General features: G+C 39.8%; 3 protein-coding genes across 4 annotated transcripts in view; 2 read left to right on the top strand and 1 right to left on the bottom strand.

The window, feature by feature from the left end:
* Window positions 1-1555: 1555 nt before the first annotated feature.
* Window positions 1556-17898, top strand: UFSP2 (UFM1 specific peptidase 2). Its single transcript, XM_057303563.1, has 9 exons — window positions 1556-1635; window positions 4037-4194; window positions 4577-4769; window positions 6600-6746; window positions 10959-11123; window positions 11329-11453; window positions 13231-13307; window positions 14188-14312; window positions 17736-17898. Exons 2-9 carry the CDS (start codon window positions 4061-4063, stop codon window positions 17820-17822), a joined length of 1053 nt encoding a protein of 350 aa, XP_057159546.1. The 5' UTR covers window positions 1556-1635; window positions 4037-4060; the 3' UTR covers window positions 17823-17898.
* On the bottom strand, window positions 4764-20712 carry ANKRD37 (ankyrin repeat domain 37). Of its 2 annotated transcripts, none has more exons than XM_026508615.4 (5): window positions 20473-20712; window positions 20102-20254; window positions 19196-19287; window positions 18447-18650; window positions 4764-5669 (listed from the first exon to the last, which is right to left on the bottom strand). In XM_026508615.4, the coding sequence occupies exons 1-5, from the start codon at window positions 20497-20499 to the stop codon at window positions 5537-5539; spliced, it is 609 nt and encodes a 202-aa protein (XP_026364400.1). In that variant the 5' UTR covers window positions 20500-20712; the 3' UTR covers window positions 4764-5536. The 2 variants fall into 2 exon arrangements, with proteins under 2 accessions (XP_026364400.1, XP_026364401.1); XM_026508616.4 differs by lacking the exon at window positions 4764-5669 and adding an exon at window positions 17969-18202 and having other exon boundaries at window positions 20473-20705.
* Window positions 19468-21681, top strand: part of LRP2BP (LRP2 binding protein) — a 38495-nt gene continuing 36281 nt past the window's right edge. The window contains exon 1 of the mRNA XM_026508608.4: window positions 19468-20437. The gene's annotated coding sequence lies outside the window, so the exon portion shown is untranslated. The remainder of the gene's footprint in view (window positions 20438-21681) is intronic.

Below are 21681 nucleotides of genomic sequence, written 5' to 3'. Positions count from 1 at the left end.
GACTTGATTATATTCTTCCTACAATATGGAACTCTTTCAAATACCCAGTGAAGGGAATCATTAATGAGAAAATATAGATGTAGGAGGTGCTTAACTTTAAAGACATCACAGTTTTTTTAGATTAGTTTATCTCTTGATCCTTCAGGGATAAACAGAAGATAATCCAGGAATTATGTTTGTCTTTTGTAGTGTAGCTGAAAATCTTTAACTTTAGCCTTCTGAAACATATCAAGATGTCTTAAAATCTGACTTGTTATAAGTAATCTTTTCTCTACCACAACCCCAAGGTATTTATTTAATGAAGATACCAGTGTGATAGTTAAATAAATATTTTAATCACAAGGTTAAATAGGTTTAGGATTTAAGAATATAAAGCTAAAATAAGTATATATGTATTGTCTTCTTTAATTATCTTCTTGAACCATGAAAATGTTTTACATATTCCAAAAATTATAGTAAATAAAAAAAAAATCCCTGAAAATGAAGTCAAACAAGTGTCAGGCTAACAGCACACTACACAGAAAAAACTTTGACTTTAGACTACAGTACTTTGGTTATACTGTATTCTTAGTGGGATAGAGTCCAAAGAAAAAAAGAACTGCAAAGAAATTTGAATTTCATTCAATAGTTTTATTGCTATAAGTTATATGGTATTTTGAAAGTAATTGGAGTCGTCCTACGTTGCTGGTGGAATATAAAATGGTGCGGCTCCTTTGGAAAACAGTTTGGCAGTTCCTCAAAAGGTTAAACACAGAGTTACCCTGTGACCCAGCAATTCTACTCCTAAGTGATCACCTAAGAAAGTTGAAAACATATGCACACAGTAACTTGCACACAAATGTGCATTGCATTCAGCATGGTAGCCAGAAAGCAAAGAGACCATCCATGTGTGTATCAGTTTATGAATGGATAAACGAGTGTGTTGTATCCATTCAAGGGAATGTTATTGGGCCATAAAAAGAAATGAAGTACTGATTTATGCTACCATATGAATGAATCTTGGAAATACTATACAGGGTGAAAGGTAGACATGAAAGGACACATAAAGTATGATTCCATTTATGGGACATGTCCAGAATAGGCAAATCTGTAGAGACAGAAAGTAGATTAGTGGCTGCCGTGGGTCAGTGTAGGAGGAATGGGGAATGAGTGCTGATAAGTATAGGGTTCTTTTGGGGCGATGACAGTGTTTTGGAATTAGTGATGATTGTAAAACCTTGTCAGTATGCTAAAAGCAACTGAATCATAGACATTAAAAGGATGAATTTTATGGTCTGAATTTTATCTCAATTTTTTTAAAAGAAAGACAAAAAATTTTTTATATATTATCGACTCTGGAGAATAATTATTTGGGAGTCAGTTTTACTATGTTCTACTTCTGTGTGTTTGGAACCATTCTTGTTGAAAAAGATTTTTCTCATTAACTTCCTATTTGTATTCTTTTAATTTAGAAATATTTATCAAGAAAGCACTAAAACATGTACTGAGTGACCTGTCAACCAAGCTTTCTTCAAATGCACTTGTGTTCAGAATCTGCCACAGTTCAGTCTATATATGGCCTAACAGTGACATAAACACCATTCCAGGAGAACTGAGTGATAGTTCTGCTTGTAAGAACATAATGCGCTTTATTCAGTGAGTATGTTTGAAAATTGCTAGAAATGTTTTCAAAATGTCGTTTCTTATTATAAACATCTTGTGTATTAAACGTCTAGCTTTGAACAGGAAGAAGATACAAAACGAAAATTTATGAGAAAGAAAGACAAAAAGTTATCGGACATGGTAAGCAAGTCACCTGTCTTCTTAGTGTTAAACATTTGTAATCCTTGAATTTGGACTGGAGTGAGATCTTAGAGATTATTTAATGCAACCGTCTTATTTTTTACAGATCAGATTATTGAGGTCCAGAAAGAGTAAATGACTTGTCAGAAGTTATATCTCTGTTTTACATGTCTAAGCTTTTGTTCCATATTGATATATATCTTAATACGTACCTTTTTGGGGATGCTTTCTTTGCTCCCACAAAAATATACAGCTCGAGTATGTTTGCAAATTACTTAAAAATAAATAAAAAGGAACCATGCTGAAACATGACAGTGACACATTATGCTGTGAGATAGTAAATAATAAATTATTTACTTTTCTTCACATTGTTCTTAGTTCTGGTGCTTTTTGAACCATTGTTATTGAGGACCTGCCATACGCCACAAACTTGGCAAATACTGGAGATGAAAAGTGGAGCTACTTCAAGGGAGGAAGTTGTATGAAGTTAATACAAATACAGTGTTTTTCTAGGCTGTTACGGGAAAATAGGGTGGCCATGAGGTTAGAGAGGTAGGCGGGGGCCACTTCAGAAGAAGCAGAACTAAGCCAACAGCTATGGTAATGGAGAGCAGGGAAGGGATCCAAGAGATATTTAGGGGATAAAACAGATGACACTTGGAAATGAATTGGATATGGGACGACCATTTTCTTGCTTGGGTAAAGATGGGTGATGGGGAAGACATGAGGTCAGTTTTGGTCACGTGGTTGAGACACCAGTGAGCTGTGCACATGAGCTGTTAGATTTACAAGTATGGAACGTATATAAAGAACCCGTAGGCTGTAGATCAAACGATTTGAGACTTACCAGTAGTTGGAGCTTGACATTTTGAGGAGTATGGGTCAGGTATTTTGTAGACTGTTCCTCAGTGGGGTTTGTTTTAGGTTTCCTCATGATTAGATTCAGGTGGTGCACTGTTGATAGGAATATGACCGAAGTAATATCTTGTCCTCCTCAGTACGTCACATTAGAGAGGTACGTGCTGTCAGTCTGCCTCTAGTATTGGTGGTGGTAACTCTGCTGGTTTTCTTCTCTGGGAGGGCACTATTTTTTCCCTTGTAAGTAGTCAGTATCTCATGGTAAGATATTTTGAGGCTATCCTATTCCTCACCAAAGTTTTACCCACCACTTTCAGTATCAATTGATAATTTTTGTCTGAATCCAACATTAACCTGATGGTTACAAAGTGGTAATTTTTCTCATTTCCTTCTACAGTTCTTAGATGACATTATACCATAAGGAAGAGCTTTGCTTTTCCCTGTTGATTTATTATATGCATGGAAGCATAGGTTCCTGTTCTTTGCAGTGAGTTAGAATCTGTTACTCTCATTAGTTATTTGGATGCCACATTTTCCAAGATTTGGCCCATGAAAGCTTCTTCTAGCTGGCTCCAATGTCCTTTTGACATTGTGTTTTTGAGTACTTTGAACTTCTTCCACAAGATGTTCTAGGCATATCATGTAGTGTTCATGGTCCAGCTCAGGAATCAGCCATTTCTCTAAGGAGCATACACATGTATACATAACATACATGGATACACACACACACACACACACACACACACACACTATGTTCCTATTTATCTATGTAAATCATATTTATATTTCCAATTCTACTTCTACCTCACTCAATTCATGACTTTTAGCCAGTGAGAAACCTGGCTTCCAGTATTCTCAGTATTTTGCCAGATTTGTTCGAAACAGAAAGTATTTTCAGAATTGTTATTCCATACCACTGTCAAAATCAGACCTACTAACGGAATTCGGTATTTGTTTATAGTTCTCTGTGTCTTTAGGCCAGGGATTTATAGTTCTAATGTATGTTTAAAAGTTCTTTTGGTGTGTGGTTATTGTATCTTGTTCATTTGATTTTTTTTTTTTTCACTCTCAGACTCTACAAAAGTAGGATAATATATGAATCCTGGTGAACCTCTATACCAGCTGTAATGTTTATCAACACACACACACACACACACAAATGTTTAAAAAAATGTTTATCAACATATGGTCAGTCTGGGTTCATCTTCATCCCCACTCCCTCTCCACCTCTCCTCAGATTATTTTGAAGCAGAGAAGTTTTTTTTAAGATAAGATTTGTGCTTTTAAACAATTTATGTAATACAGCTTTATGTGGCCCTTAAAAAGTCATTTTACTTGCCCTTTATATTTAATGTTCAATGTGCTATAAGTTGACTATTACTGTTTATCTCTATAGCATCAAATAGTAAATGTAGATCTTATGCTGGAAATGTCAACCTCTCTGGGAGCTGTAACCCCCATCATTGAAAGAGAAAGCGGAGGACACCACTACGTTAGTATGACTTTACCCGTTGATGTAGTTCTGTCTGTTGCTCCAGAGGAAACATGGGGAAAGTAAGGATTTTGTACTATTACTGACACGTTTATATAAGCACTCCCCCCCAGAGTAATCAGAGCCTGTTTTTAAATATCATATAGACATATCCAGGATTGTTGTTATTTTAATTATGATTTATTCCTTGTTATTAAACTGAGTCATCTAGTAATTAAATGTTTATTTAGAGGAAGTAGGGTAGTATGCAAAACCTATAAAGTTTTCCCTTTATCTACACATAGGAAATATACAGTCTACTTAATTTTGCATAAATTTAGACTTCGTTTAATAATCCTGGTCCAGTCAAGTTTTTTACTGTATTTGGGATATAGTAACTCTCCATTCTCATTTATCATAGCCACTATAATTTTTGTTAATGCACTTGAATATTTCCCTCTGCAGAGTTCGTAAGCTTCTAGTTGATGCAATTCATAATCAGCTAACTGATATGGAGAAGTGCATTTTGAAATATATGAAAGGAACATCTATTGTGGTCCCCGAACCATTGCACTTTCTATTGCCAGGGGAAAAAAATCTTGTGACAATTTCATATCCATCAGGAATTCCAGATGGTCAGCTGCAGGCCTATAGAAAGGTAATACCAACGGGTGCCTGAGTGGCTCAGTTCGTTAAGCATCTGCCTTCAACTTGGGTCATGATCCCAGGGTTCTGGGGTCAGGCTTCCTGCTCAGTGGGGAGCCTGCTTTTTCCTCTCCCACTGCCACTCCCACTGCTTGTGTTTTCTCTCTCTCTGTGTCAAATAAATAAGATCTTTAAAAAAAAAAAGAAAGGTAAAGCCAGTATACTTATTCTTAGAAAAGCTATGACCATCATTCGTTTTATATTTACTTAAATATTTCTAATAAATGGAACTTATTTTGTGATTTAATATGAAAGTGGAATCAGACTATTTTTTACGTTAATTTCTGTTGACATACAACTTTTTTAAAAGTATATTACTGAAAAGATATGCTAAACCATTTGTAACATTTTGATTTCAGACACTCAGTGTGGTTCATATGTTCTGTGCAATTTTTCCATAATGAAATACAGAAATGAAAAGATGCGTACATGCCTTGAGCTGCTGCTGAGTGTTTATAAATAAATTCCTTTTCCCTTCCATTACTTTCAGATTTGTGGAAGAGACAAGATTACAGTTAGGGAAGGAAAGTTAGGATTTATGCTAATTCTAATTAGGATTCATAGTAATACTTTATCCCCCACCTCCCAGGGTTATTTGGGTTTAATTAGAGGCATTTTGAAGAAAGCATGATCAGCATAAAAGAACTGAGATTTATTAATGAAATGACTGGTTTGGGAGTGTGTATTTTTGAAATGTGGTCTTGTCTGGCACCCATCAGATTATACCACGGGAGCACCTTGCTCATCCGTCCCTGGGAGGAGGGGGAGTACTGTAGCCCTCTGCTCCGTCTCTACCTGCTGGTGGAATTGACCTGCGGAGGCACTGGATGATCCCATTCCAGCCGCGAGAGTCCTTAGGAGACACAAAAAAGAGAATGTCAGACTTTACAAAGGAAGGGTCACGTTTTTATACAGTTGGGAAAGTTTTGCATTTTAAACGTGATGCGTATTTTAATTTTGATGCCATATTGGTTGGTTTCCTCCAGTATTTAATCACCACCCCTTGTATTTGTTAAGTACTCTAAGCATGACTTTTCAGAATACTGTCCTGTAATTCTGTCATTGTTAATTACAATTTACTCATATACAAGGCTGTTTCAAAACCAGTCTTTAGCCTGGATCGGTATTTTAACAGACTGCTATAATAAGTAATTAATTTGAAATTATGTTACTTCTCATTCTGACAAATTACAGTTGACCCTTGAATAACAGAAGTTTGAACTGCAAGAGTCCACTCGTACACAGATTATTTTCAATAAATACATACAGTACAGCACTATAAATGTATTTTCCTTTCCTTACGATTTTCTTAATAACATTTTCTTTTCTGTAGCTTACTGTATTGTAAGGATACAGTATATGATACATATGCAAAATATATATTAGTCATTAACGTGTGTGTTATCAGAAGCCTTCCAGTCAACAGGAGGCTCTTCAGTTTTTGAGGAGTCAGAAGCTACGTGTGGATTTTCAACTGTGAGGGCTTAGTGCTTCTAATCCCCTCATTGTTCATGGCTCAACTGCATTTTCATTTTTTTCTATGTTCTCTTCCCATTGCTGTCCATATCCATGGAAAAGCATACATGACTTTCATTTGGTTTTAGTTTAAATCTCACTCTCATTGACCTTAGTGAATTATATTATGTGTGTTTGATAACTTTGGTAGCCAATATATAGTTAATTTTGTTTTATATCTTTAGTTTGAGTTTATTTACAGATGGGCGAGGAGTCTTAAGTTATTTAACTTTTTCTCTTCTTTTCTATTGATTCTGATTTCGTTTAGGAATTACATGACCTCTTCAATCTGCCTCATGACAGACCATATTTCAGAAGGGCTAATGCTTACCACTTTCCAGATGAACCGTACAAAGATGGTTACATTAGAAATCCACATACTTATCTCAATCCACCTAACATAGAGACTGGTATGGTGAGTTTAATAATTATTTAGAGAGTCCACTGATGGTCAGTGTCAGTGGTGATTTTTTGTGTGTATCCAGTGGAAGTTGTAAGGATTACAGAACGTATGTCGTCTCTAAAACAAAATTAACCACCCGTTTCTTTTAATAATCGCTTAAAATAGCAGTATTCACACTAGTCTAAAAAGGTCAGAAGTAGATAGTAGGTACCACAGTTTTCCTGCTAAAATTCCATTCCCTGGTTTATTTAAAGGCTTATCCCCATTTGTTTTCCTCCTGAACCTGAGAAATCACGCTAACTGAAGAGCATATTCTGCCCACAGCACGCGGCAGCGGAAGGCCGGTCAGGTCCTGCAGCACGATTTCTCTGCAGCAGGTACCTGTGTGCAAATGCTCGATCCCCAGTAAGGGTAGCTCCAGGAGGGGTGGTTGGTGGAGCGGGGGGAGGGGTTCTTTAAGGGCACGTGTAGGCCGGGAGGAAGGGGTCTCGTGGGCATCCCGAAACAGGAATGCTCGCGCAGCCCGGCCCCTTAGCCTTGTGACTGGCAGCCTCCTGTCTCAGGCATTTGCTACCTCCTTGCTGGCATTTCTGCTGCTTTCCAGGAGTATGCTTTGATCCTAAATGGCCTGCTTTTACTCCATCTTCTCTCAGTCTGTTTCTCATTGTTTCCAGTTGTTTCCTACCATCCTTAAAGCTGCTCACTGCCCACCTCCTTTCAGCTCCATTCCCGTCCCCCGGCTGCCTGATGCGCCCTGCACCTCTCAACTCCAGTTCCCAAGAGAGGAAGCCTAATTGTCCATCGTGTCATGACATTTATTCAGTATCTGCTATGCTCTATGTGCTTTGTAAGGACATCTTAAGAATGAAAAATGAATATATGATACAGTGTCTACGTAGAGGACTTAGGGGCCCACTTCTAGTTGTGGCTGTTCCACCCACAGGAGCTTGGACAGACGGGCTTCCCACAGAGAGACCCTGGCTGGACACTCACCATTACATATGCACAGATGAGTTTCCAGTCAGCACGTCAGTGATAGAAAATCCTTTCATTCATTTTGCTTATATGGGAGGAAATCCTGGGAGACCACTTCCTGGTTAAAAATCTTGCTCTGTCACAGTCACAGAGTCTCCATAGGCCATCCAAAACATAGAGTCTCTAACAAACAACCTAACTCTTGTTGATTTTCCAGTAGATTATTGCATAAACGTCTTCTCTCAGACTATATTTGGAACTCCTCTAGATGGGGGGGTGTATTGTATCATAGATTTATTTTTAATTCTTAATAGTTCCTTACAAAGTGCTTAGACATTCAGAATGTACCAAATAAATGTTGATTGATTGTTGACATGAAATGGGTTTATTCTATTACAGATATAAAAAGCATTGATACATTTTTAAGACATTCATTATATGATGTTTGGTACATACATACATGTATAAATTGTAAAGCATAGTAAGGAGACGAGTACCAGCGAGCTCCGTACCCAACTTAAGAACCGGAACATTACCAGTCTGGCTGTGTGTTCCTTCCTTTTCTACTCCTCTACCTCTCCTCAGCCTGAGAGGATAAACGCAGTTTATCCTGAGTTTTATTTATATCACTCATTTCCTTTTTTTTAATAGTTTTATATGTGCATATTTCCTCAACACTTATAGTTTTGCTGATTTTGAGTTTTATAAAAACTGGGTCATTTTATATTTGGTCTTACTCGTTCTTCTGCTCACTATTAAGTATCCAAGAGTTAGCCATGGTGTTACGTTGAACTGTGGTTCAGTTGTCTTTATTGCTATATAACAAACCTTTGTATGATTTTTGTCCCAAGATTTTGCTCTCCAGCCAACCGTGATAGGAACATTGCTGTACGTGTTTCTTGTTATATATGTGCAACAGCTGTCAAATTGTGCTCCATTTTGCCTTCTCCTCCCCCCCCCTCAGCCCCCCGGGCCATTTCAGAGAAAGTTACAGACAGTGTGGCATTTACCCCTAAATACTATAGCACAAATCTCCAAATAGTAATAGATTTGCATTCACGGGATAGACGTACTTTGGTTATGATTAATTTTTACTTTTTATTCTCTGCTGGATTTCATTTGCTAACATTTTAAGATTTTTGCATCTGTGTTCATGAATAAGATTGGCTTCTGATTTTCTCTCTTCACATTGTTCTTATTTCGTTTTTGTGTCAATAATATACTGGCTTATTGAAAGAGTTGGGGAGCATTCCCTTTTTCTTTTTCTTAATTTTCTAGAGGAGTTTCTATAAGATTGGCATCATCTTTTCTTGATCATTTGGTAAAACTTACCTATAAAATAATCTGTGTTTAGCCTTTTCTTTGTGAGAACGTTTTTAATAAGATTTAATTTTCACGTCTGTATCCCAGTTCATCAGTTTTTGTTCTTCACTGTCTTCTTCCTTTACTTCCTTTGATTTTCTTCCGTTGTTTGTCTTCTAACTTCTTAAGTTGGGCATTTTGCATATTGTTAATCTTTTTTATTCTCTGAGGTTTTAAATTTCAAGCAAAGCACTGTTTTCACAGGTTTTAATTTGAAGTATTTTAGTTTTATTCAGTTCTAGGTATCTTTACACCTCTATTACTGTTCTTCTTTAATCCATGTGTTATTTCCAAGTGTTTTTTTAACATCCAAATACATTAGAATTCATTTATTTATGTAGGTATGTGTGTATGTATTTTTACTGGTAATGTGACTCTTTTGCCTACTGGTCAGAAACAATTTTTATGTGATACAGATTCCAAAATTTATTGAGACATTCATTTCCTGTGGATACTATAGAAACCACAAATTTGGCAGTTTAAAACTACAAAAATGTATTCTCTCAGTTGTGGAGGCCACAAGTGTGAGATCCCTATCATGAGGCTGAAATCAAGGTGTCAGTGGAGCCACGTTCCCTCCAAAGGCTTTGGGGAGAGTCCATCCCGTGCCCCGTCCAGCTGTGGTGGCTGCCGGCGCTCCTTGGCTGCATTGCTCCCATCAGCCTCTGTGGTCACGTTGCCTCCTCTTCTCCTGTGTCAGATTTCCCTCTCTGCTCTCTCACAAGGATACGTGTGGTTGCATTTCAGGCCCACCTTGGATAGTCCTGGAACATCTCTCCATATGTTAAGATCCTTAATTTAATCACATCTGCAGAGAACCCCTCCCCCCCCTTTTTTTTTTTTGCTTTTTGACCATATAAGGTACCTTCACAGGTTCCAGGGATTGGGAGATAGGTATCATTTGGGGACCATTTTTCAGCCTACCACAAAGTTGTAAGTTTTCTCTGTGTGCTTGAGAAGAAAATATATTGTCTAATTGTTGGGTGAGGATTCTATATTTGTCCATGCCTCCTCTTACCTAATTTTTAAAAAAATAATACCAGTTTGTGGGGAAAAAAACACATGAGTATTCTTAACATTATACCATAAGAAAGAAGTTATGTGATCTTGGCCTTTATTTAAGGATATTTAAATGTATCCTTGGGCTGTAATCAATGGCAGGTTTACTAAATTGGAGAAACATTCTTCATCCCTATTATATGGCCCCTTTGTTTGTTCATTCCTCTATTCCTTCCTTCATCCTTTATTCAGTAAACATTTCTGGCAGACCCACTGTAGAAGCTTGGGCCCAGAAAGAAATAAGACACAGTACTTGCCCTTATCAAACTTACATATTAGTGTGGTTAAGCAGAGATTTAAAAGTAATAAGGTGTCAAGTGGTGCTTTGAAAAATAAAAAGTAAAGCAGAATAGAGTGACAGCCAGGGCAGGAGGTGGGTGGTGAGGGAGTAAGCGTGCCATTTTTAGGTTGGATGATATGGGAGGCCTCTGACATGTGAGCAGAGACCTGAGTGAAGTGAGGGTGCAGAGCTGCCAATTATTTGGGAAAAAAGTGTTCCAGGCAGAGCAAACCGTAAGACTCTGACATCAGATTGCCCCTGGCATATCTGAACCTAAAGCAGAGCAATAGGGGAAAGTTGTACAAGATGAAGTTGGAGAGGAGGCTAGAGAGCAGGACTTGCCAGGCCGTAGAGCCTATAGTAACGACTTTGGACATTTAATAAAAAGCCAAGAAAGTATAATGTTCAACTGTAGTTCTCTGAAGGCATTTTTGTAAGGAACTGAAGTAACAGTCTAGCTCTAAGAACAGTAAACTTGGCTGGGATGTATGTATAGACTGTGTGCATCTATCTTAAGTTAATATGTTACTGTATTTCTTTTTATATAGATTTATGTGGTCCAGGGCATCTATGGGTATCATCACTACATGCAGGATCGCGTGGATGACAACGGCTGGGGCTGTGCTTACCGATCTCTGCAGACCATCTGCTCTTGGTTCAAACACCAAGGCTACACAGAGAGATCCATTCCAACACACAGAGAAATTCAGCAGGTACAGAACATGTCATTTAAAATTCTTATCAATCGTACATTTCATTAGCCCTGAATATACTATTAATAATGATTATTACCTCATGGTACAGACTTATTTCTGTTTTGAAGGAAAAAAAAAACTCGTAATCAGGGAAAAGGTTCTAAGTGTACTTTTTAATAGCTGTCCTTTGTATGCATTTGTTTGTGTTTTTAAATACACAAAGGCCCTAGTTGATGCCGGGGACAAACCAGCGACGTTTGTTGGATCACGGCAGTGGATCGGATCTATCGAGGTGCAGCTGGTACTGAACCAACTGATTGGCGTAACTTCAAAAATACTGTTTGTCAGGTGAGGACACTTCAAGAAATTAGTGATGTCATTTCGAAGGAAGTTTGTCATTTTATTAAAAAAGAGGAAAATCGTCTATTTTTCTCCTTTCTCTTCCTCCATACTCTTTACTCTCTCTCCTCCACATTGCCTCATTGCTTTACAAATCTCATTTTTTAAACCCTAAATTTTTTGGTTATTTTTTAGAAGACTATGAGTTGATGAGTAAACTTTGCGATATATACTTGCGTGGTGTAGACTTAATTTAGCCAAGAAGAGGAAAGCTTGGACATATGTCAACTTTGACTGGAGTTACAGAAAATCAATTTTTTGTTTATCCTCAAGTCTTTCAAAAGTCTTGAAAGGAGAAAATCAAACATTGATCTATGACTGCCCTTTTTATATACCTCCTGGCCTTTTCCTGAAGATGTCAATAAACAATGTGTTCAAATAATAGATTCATTTTTTCCCAGTACAGTTTAGCCATAATTCTAGCATGAAAATATGAGCAAATATTCAGGTCATGATCTCAGGGTCCTGGGATTGAGCGCTGTGTCAGGCTACACGCCCAGCACGGAGTCTGCTTGAAATTCTCTCTTGCTCACTCTCTCTAAAGTAAATAAATAAATCTTTAAAAAAAAGTAAAAATAAAATATGAGCAAATTTAATTAAATAAGTTTGAGATCTATGACAATAACTAGCTTATTCCTTATTAGTGAACTTCTGTTTTAAATACATTTTCTGTTACGATAACCTTAATGGATACAGTAACGTTATCCTTTTGTCCACGGGCTTATGTCCAAGAACATACGATTTCACAGTTGCAGTTTGGATTGTCTGTGGAAACCAGAGCTAACAAATAAATGATAGATTAAGTAGTGAAGCATATGGTGATTAAAAGGTGAATATTTTGGGGCGCCTGGGTGGCACAGCGGTTAAGCGTCTGCCTTCGGCTCAGGGCGTGATCCCGGCGTTATGGGATCGAGCCCCACATCAGGCTCTTCCGCTATGAGCCTGCTTCTTCCTCTCCCACTCCCCCTGCTTGTGTTCCCTCTCTCACTGGCTGTCTCTTTCTCTATCGAATAAATAAATAAAATCTTTAAAAAAAAAAAAGGTGAATGTTTTGGCACATTAGAACTTTGTACGGTCCTTACTGAGCAAGAGTTTAGGGTTAGCCGCCACCTGGTACCTCCAACCTAAAAGATAATCTCACTTCATCTGGCCATCTTTCTCTCTTCTCAAAAGTACAAACTGTGTAGGACATTAAAATATCCTCTAAAATAATATGTTGTACTTGAAAACGTTTTGCAGTTTTCACTTTAGCTTCACAGATAACTGTCTACTTTAGTCCCGAATCCCCTGTCACGTAGACAGGGCAGGGGTGATTGGTTCTAGTCTAAGATGAGGAAGTACAGATTGAGTCTGGTGTCCAGAAGACAAGAACCCAGGACTTAAAACTCACTCTTCTGAAATTAAATCCACCCAGAAGAGCCCCGTGGCCATCAAGGTGACCACTTTCACTCTTCCATTAAAAATCCTTCTTTATGCAGTTCCAGAAGCAAAAGAAGCAAGGTCTTCTTTCCTCGCACCTTTAGTGGCCTTAAATACTTCAAGAGGTTATGGTGCTTTAAATTGCTCTCAAGTCAGTTCCCTACACTTAATGTTATTTAAATTTATATCATGCTTTTTTCAATAACCAAAAAAGAAAACAAAACGGTAGGGAACATTGGCTCCCAAACTTCTTATTTGACCTTAGTGTGAGAAATCGTTCATCTGACGGAGAATGGTTTCTTTCTAGCCAAGGTTGTGAAATGGCCTCTCAGGGACGGGAGCTGACTAATCACTTCCAGACTGAAGGAACTCCAGTCATGATCGGTAAGGTGTTTTGGAATCTTGGGCTCTTTGGGTAAAGAGGAAAATATATAAAATCTCTTGTTAATATAAATAATGTCACATAGAATCAGTCATTTTTAAACATTTTAAAATTAGCTTTTATACTGTAGATACTGACCTCTGGATTATTTATTTTTCCATTTTCAAGGTGGGAGGGAAGTTATGAAAAAGATTGTAATAACCAGAAGTAAAGGCTAAGAACAGAAGTGATAATTGTTGACATATTTAAAGAGTTGAGAACAGTATAGGAAAGAAGCCACGGTCACTCAGTCGAGTCTAGTAAGCCATGGTGCTGTCTCTAACTTGGCTGGCTGTGTGACATTATACAAATTGCTTCACCTCTCTGGGCTTTATTTGTAAAGAGGAGAGATGAGTAGATCTAAACACTGACGATTCTATGAAAACAAGACTCAATCTGGGATGACAGATAGCAAACTAAGACTGGTACATAAGATATGCAGGCAGACAGATTTCCACAGAATATCACAAGGACCTGAATGGGTAGGCGGGCTGTCCCACGGGAAGTCCTCAGAGCAGAGGCCGCATGGCCCATTTGCTGAGAGGCCTCCCAGCAGTGATTGTGATCCTCCGTAGCCTTTTCTAAATCCAGTGTAGGTAATTCCGTGGAAATGGCAGTGGAATAGAATCCTGATATGATTACAAATATGATTGTATCTTTTCTGATTTTAAAGATATAGTTTTATCTTCTCAGGATATACTTGACATTGTGGTCTCTTATAGGCTAGTCAGTTTTAATGCTGTTAGATCAATTAATAGGCCAAATAATCTTTTTAAAATGAAATTGAATAGGAAGTTGAGATTCATATATGCCCTCTCATATTTCATATTTCCCTTGCTATAGGGGGAGGAGTTTTGGCCCACACAATACTAGGAGTGGCATGGAATGAGATTACAGGGCAGATAAAATTTCTGATTTTAGATCCACATTATACAGGCGCTGAAGATCTACAAGTTATTTTGGAAAAGGTAAGTATCTGTTTAACACAAATTTAGATGCAAGGCAAAGAACACGGAAGCAAAGGAGAGCAAACTGGCCGTTAACAGAAAGACTATAAACCAAGGGCTGTGATGCCCACTGTCAGGAGGTCTTCTAGGGCTGTGAGGACTGTCTGTCTAGACAGGGAGGACAAGAGGGGGCTAAAGTGAATTGCAGAGAACAAAATTTAGGTTAGATTTATGAAGACTTTCTTAGTTATTAAATTTACTAATAGAACAAAGAGCTTATAGATGTGTTCTTTTGGAGATGTTACATCTTTGCATAAAACAAATGTACTGAAATAAGAGAGTGGATTAAATAACCTTTATAAATAATTGTATTATTAACCAAAAATAAACTAAGCAGTATATTGGACATTTATGGAGGCTTGACCACTTTTAATTTTTTTACATATAATTTATTCTCATTCTATAAAGGATTTGAATTTGAGACAAATTTAAGACTATTCGTTGATACTTAGAGTACCAGTTAATTTAACTTCATGTGTAGGCAACTAATTCTCACATGTGAAAACTCATACTAAAACTTTAGGAGGCAAGTATAAGACATAATTAACTTGAATTTTAACTTCTGTATTCTTTGCCAAATATATTAAAATTTCAAAGAATGCATACAACCTTTTCAGCCACAAACCAATGATATATCCTACTATTACCCACTACCCTTCATTTTTTCATGTTGTCACTTAAGTCAACATCATTAATACCAATAAAAAGCTTTCTCTGAACTTTGAAGCTGTAGTTTAATTAGGTCATTTTATTTTAAAGCACAGTTGCTAGGGAATTGGGTGGTTTAGCATTGAAATTCATTGGTGAGACCCTTTCAGAAGTTGAACAGAATGTTAACTGCGTGTGGTTACCAAAGCCCTACGGATGAGGGGTTTAGTATGTAAAGAGCTTTGGTGTGTGTGCAGCTGAATTCTTTTATAGCCCAGTTTAGTAAAGTATTTTGCCAGTGATAAGACTATAAATACTAACAGGAGGTAAATGTGTCCTGCTTTTTTCTTTCAAGGCGTTTGGACTTGTAAATCTATTAAATGTTTTCTGCGGCACATGATAATGGGAGTATTTTACTCTCTTTCTGTAGCCAAGTGTTCGCTCACTCAGCATTAAGTACCTAACACAGGCCGTCCACTGTCCGAAACAACAGGGGTATTAAAAAAGGTCTTTAAGAAGCTCTTAGTCGAGTGTAGAAGACAAGAGAGATCCAAGAAGTATTCCCAAGAAAAATATGGTTATCGAAGGTAGAGTTTACAAGGCTGATCCAGTAGAGGGCTTCCTTAGAGACGGTGAAAGGACAGCAGGGCACGTTCCCAGAACTACGGCAGCTTCGACGTGACTAGAGCCGGGGAAGAGGTGTGGCTGGAGGGATAGGCAAGGGCTAAAACTCTGAGCCAGGCAGAGAAGCAGAGCATTTAGATGTTATCTTCGAGGCAGTACGAAGCCGTCATTATTTTAATGAGAGCTATGAAACAGATAATAAAATTACTTCTTTCTGGCTGGTTTGAGGAACTTGCAGTAGATGGAATTGTCTAGCTAGGGTTTTCTGAAGCAGTTGGATAGAACAAGGCGTTGTCCCTGATTACTTTCTCTGAGGAGTGTACTGTCCTCCTTTGCTAGTTAGGTCTCTAGAATTTTCAGTTGTAGAAAACCCTCTGCCCTTTCAGCACGTATGAGGACTTCTGAAGCCAAGACCTGGCGATCAGTACAACTATTGGCCCTCACAGAACTCAAGAATCTAGAGCAGTGTCTTAGAGCCCGGGCGGCTTATAAACAATAGAAATTTATTCCTCACACTTCTGGAGGCGCGGAAATCTAAGGCACTAGCGGGTTTGGTCTGGTGAGCCCCACTTACTAGTTCACAGGCAGCAGTCTTTTTCACTGTGTCTACACAAAGTGGAAAGGCTAAGGGACCTTTCTGGGGCCTCCTTAATAAAGGCCCTAATCCCATTCATGAGGACTCCACTCAACCTAGTCACCTCCCAAAGGCACCACCTCCACATACCATCAGCTTAGGGATTAGGTTTCAACATGAATTTTGGAAGAACACAAACATTCAGTCTAGAAGGGCTTTAGGGAAAGTTCTGCCTCTGCCTGACCTCTCTTCACCCTCTTGTGGAACTTTCCTGTTTGAAGTTCCCAGACTAGTCGCCTCAAAGAGAACGAGCCTAACTCCCCTATCTACTCCCATCAGTTTCTGATTTGGGTACCCTCTCTACCTACTTCTCTTTAAAATAATTGGAGTCTGGTTACCTGGAAAAGGCCTAAAAGATTAAAACAGGTGGTATAAGCCTTTATTCATCATTAAGAAAACAAATTCTAGGACATTAAATTTATTAGAGAAAGTTTTGCTAAAAAAGATAGTAAAAAGCAGCTTATTTACATATAGAAACAGGTCTCAAAGACAAAACAAACAAAAACCCCACCAATTTTGCAGTTATCTGGGGGCAGGGAAATAGGACTGATGGAGGAATCTTTACTTTCATTTGAACTTTAAAATGTGTATCTTGTTTTTGCAATCACAGAAAGAAAAACGCCAAAATTAAAGAGCATCTCTACTCAATCCTCCAACCTCCACACTAAAAAGTCGAGCTAACACACTGTCTTCTGTAGAAACCATGAACTTCAGCTCTAGATCACTGCCAAAATATGCAGCCTCTTCCGAGTTAGTTAGGCTGAAGAATAAGACCACCCTACTTGCCACTCACCCAGTGGTATGTAAGAATTCTAGCCGGCCTCCTCACGAGTATCTTGCAAGCAAAGCATTTCATTTCAGAATGATAAAACTCAGACTAGTCATTAGCTGGGTCTTTAAGAAAATACATCAATGGCCCTAGAAGAAATCTGATACACTTTTGTATTCACAGTGAGATTTCGTTTGAAAGTAATTTCCTCTGCTGGGGAAAAGGATGGAAACGAATGGAAAGTGGAAGGATTACAGCCTGAGGACAGCGAAGGGCAATTCAAGAGGCCAGCACAGATTTCTCCCTGCCACATTTCCTCGTAGCTAAGATGCACGGCGTGGTCCCTAGGACAGCCTTTAGTGGACTACTAAGAAAAACAGATTGCCAGTTCAGCTATCACCTGCCAGAATTATAAAACTTAGAATCAATAAAAATGTGGTATTTGGAGTAACAGTTACCATAAAGGGAGCTTTTTCTATCATCTCTATGACTAAATACTATAGAATTAAAAAAAATTTTAACTCTATCTGAAATGGACCCAAGTATGTTAGTTTCCCACACTTTTATAGGAGTTCAAATCTTTGAGTTATATAGGTAGAGTCTTATTCTGGGATTCAGGTGACAGAACAGGACTGTAAAATGTTACAGTTTTGATCATGTAATCCTATAATTTAGTAAAAGGTTTTTCTTTCCCTTCTCCCAAATTTAGGGCTGGTGTGGATGGAAGGGCCCAGACTTTTGGAACAAAGATGCTTACTATAATTTATGTCTTCCTCAGCGACCAAATATATTTTAAAATATCTTGGACTCAGACTGTAGTAAAGTTGTATTATAAATTTGTTAATAAAGACTAAGTTTAACTTCAAATTAAATCCTGGGTGTAGTCTGATGGTTTAAACTACAATTTTTTTTTTCAAAGGCTGTAGATACTGCACAAAACAGTTTATTCTTTAGACATTCTTTAATAACTTAAAAGACAAAGCATGCACAACCAAAATATTACAGGCATGTAAAAACATGTATTCTTAAATGTTATCTTCACTTAGAAGAAAGTTTTCCTCCTTCTTAGAAGGAGCTGAGATACACCTGGTGAGCCAAAAGCCACAGCTTGTAGCTGAGCAGTCGATCGGCACAGAGTGAAGGCTTTCTTCAAACCTTCTCAGAACCAACATGAATCTGTGGTTAAAAAACACAGTAACATTAAAGTTTTTTAAAAAGAAATTTTCTCTCCAACCTTCCATCGTACATACAGGATGATTTCTGGTCTCTAGAATCTAGCAGTAGTTACTATAACCAGTATTAAAATGTTTTCACGAAAATAAAAAGATACACTAGAAGTAAGACTGCCAATATTTAAATGAAACAACTGTGCTGAATAAGCAATCCCGAGGGAGGAAGAAAACAGAACTGGGTTACTTACCAACACTTCCTTTTTCCAGTTGTATTTTCTACACTTCCAAAACTTCGTTTCTGTCTGAGCACTGGAACACAATGATCTCTATCGGATCGGTCACTTGATTTTACTGTCTGCATACATTTAATTGTTGTAAGAAACCTGGCACATTCTAGAAATCCACAGGCCCAAGCAAGATCTTCAGCTGTTTGTCCATTCTTATTACATAAACTGAATTTAAGACAAAAATTGAGTTACTTAAAAACTGACAATTGTTTAGCCTTTTTTAAAAAATGTATCTTTCTACAAAGGAGCTTTGGGCTTATACAAATGTTGGTTTCAGAATAGAAGTAGTAAAGGAATCAGAAATTCCAATATTCCCTGCTATTGCATCCTAAGTGGCCAGCACAGAGTTCAGCACAGAGTGGACATTCCATTTTTGAACGAATGAAAGAGTGTTCTGTGCTCACTATAATAAGTAAAACTCAAAGGAAGTCAAGGAGAACTTTCATAGAAGGAATTATCTCAAACCAAAACGAAGATGTAATATTGCCACAAGAGATGAACAGAACTGCACCTCTGATTGCTAAGGATCCATTTTTTACTTAAATTTAATAGTATTAGGTATCATTAACAGCCTAAGTTAACATTCAAATAACTCTAAGTTGTCAATTAGGCAAGCATTATTTTTAAAAGCACATGTAATTAAGCTTCAGGGGTCTGATTAGCTTAATCCAAGAAAATATGAAATTTGAAGCCACTGATTCTATACTTACTCAATTTGGGCATCCCTGGCTACAAGCAGGCTGAGGCATTCCAGACTTCCCACTTTTGCTGCCTTGTGTAGTGGAGCCTCTCCAAAAACATCCTGAAAATAAGACAGCACATTTTAGTCTCTCCCCAAAACAATTTCTGGGGAAGATGGTAAGGGAAGTCTAATTACTATTTAAGAAAGCCACTTACAACTACATTGTATTGAATTTTTTACTTCAAGATTTTTAAATAAAGTTCACTTGGTGTTCCCTGAAATACAAAGTTTTCATTAATAAAAACACATGCAGCCACAGCCACCTACATTAAAATTAAGGTGAATAAAAGCAAAGTAGCATATTACAAAAGTAAACAATTTACAACTTAAATCCACCCTACTTTAATATTCAGTGGAAGATGCAGACTACCAGAAGAAAGTTCTGTAGAAAACTATGCTGGTGGTGAGTTTGCCTCACAGGTGTTCTTTAATTACTGTACTGAGGCTTCTAATTGGGCAATGCAGCAAGCGTTCCTTTCGAAATACACTGCAGACCACACTGTGTGCTGTGCTGTCAGTCTCCTCGCCCGAAGCCATACAGACGGCTAATGAGCACCTGAAATGTGGCCAGACTGAGATGAAATGTGCTGTAAATGCAAAACACTCACCAGACTGAGATGCCTGAAAATGGAAAACATAATTTTTTATATGATTACGTACTGAAATATTGAGGTAAATGGAGTTAAATCACCAAATTAATTTCATGTTTCGTCTTATTCATGTGGCTACTAGAAAACTTTACATTACTGAGGTGTCTCCCGTTGTACTTCTATCGGACACCTCTGCTACAGCCATCTTCGTAACCAGTGAAACGTCTGTGTGGATCTGGGCGGAGGGGAGGGTTGTACACAGCAACAATCCGTAACCTAGTTACCTGTTGGTTGAGGTCAGCTCCGGTTTGCAGCTGCCACAGAAGCAAGCAAGCCAGGCCGCCACCTGCGGCCAAATGGGCAGGCGACTGCTCGCAGGGATCCGGGGGCGCGTTGACCGAGGCCCCGGCCTCCAGCAGGTGCTTCAGACTGTCCACCTGAGGGAGGAGAAGAGCAGCTCCAGCACCCCTCCTGCCTGTATCCAGTCCCGCGCTCTCCCGCCGTCGAAAATCTCCCCCCACGCCCCGAATCTAACACTGAAGAGGATTGACTCGGCAGCGCTCAGTGGGCAGTGGTCCCCCTCGCTCGTGCTCTGTCTGCTCGAGCAGACACCCGGAAAGGTAAGGCTGCAGGACGGAAGGGGCCCGCGTCTCACCTCGGGGTTGCAATCAAGCAACAGCATTTTCCGCCTGCAGCAGAGGACACGAGGCCGTGGGAGTGCAGAGCGGCGAGGCAGACGCTGCGGACGAGCAGGTAGGAGTGCACAGCCTGCCCGAGCGCGGGAGGATTTAGTGTCGGGGCCAGGACGCCGCCCCTCGCCGCCGCGCCCCAGCCGCCTCACCCCTGCGCGGCCGGGCCTTTCCCCGCCCTGTGGGAGCAGCACGTACACAAACACTGGCACGTGCCCCCGCGAGGCTGGCTGAGGAGAGAGGCGCGGTTCGCCAGCCGATTAGCCAGCCGGGAGGCGCCAGGCCCGCCCACCTCGGGGCGGGGCCCGAAGTATCCTCCGCGGAGCCCCAGTGCACGTGCGCCTCGGCGGGGCACCGGCGGCGGCCATGAGGCGCGCTGAGTTTGACACGTCTCACACTGGCGTGCCCAGCCCTTCGGTCCCTGTGGAGAAGCGGGAGTCTCGGGCGAAGGTTTTCGTTTCTGCTCGCGCGCACGTAACCAGGAAACGAGAGAACTCTGGCAACAGCACCTCTGGAAGCCGCTGTGCGTGGTGCTGGCGCCGCGTCGTCCGCCCTCCAGCTCCGGAGGAAGGATGAGAGTTCCTGTGGCGTCACGCTCCAAATCGCCCCCGCTCGCCTCCGCCCCGGACATTTAGGGGAGGAGAGCGGCAGGTGCGGGGGCGGAGGGGCGGCTAACGTGAAGTGAGGGGGTGGGTTTTACCAGGGGACTGCTCTGACCACCACCTCCCCCCAACTGAACGATTTCTCACTCCGGGCCCCTTCGGTGACACCACGCCCCAGTTGGGAAATCCGGTAAAAACCGGCCAACCATTGTACTGCGTGCCCTCCCGGGGAAAGGTTGGGAGCCCGCGCCGTTAACCTTGAGCTTGCATAAAGGACAATGACACGCGTCGGCCCGAACGCTCACTGTGCGGGGAGTGTGCAAGCAAAGTCGGAGGGACGGGCCAGGGACGTTTGTGACCTAAAGGGCTGGCTCTTCCCGCGGCGGCTCCGAGCGGAAAGCGCGGCGGGGGACGGGTCTCCCGGGGAGCTCTGCAGATAGTCCTGCTTGAGTCATTCCTTTCGGTGCTTGAGAAACAGACTTCCTGACTCCCCATTGCCGCCATCCACCACATCTGTTCTCTCTCGACTGTCTTTCCCTAAACGCTTTTTTCAGATCGATCTTGCAGGAAACT

Source organism: Ursus arctos, unplaced genomic scaffold, assembly GCF_023065955.2.
Source record: "Ursus arctos isolate Adak ecotype North America unplaced genomic scaffold, UrsArc2.0 scaffold_27, whole genome shotgun sequence".
NCBI classification, from domain to species: domain Eukaryota; kingdom Metazoa; phylum Chordata; class Mammalia; order Carnivora; family Ursidae; genus Ursus; species Ursus arctos.
This window is presented reverse-complemented; position numbering and strand designations above follow the sequence as displayed.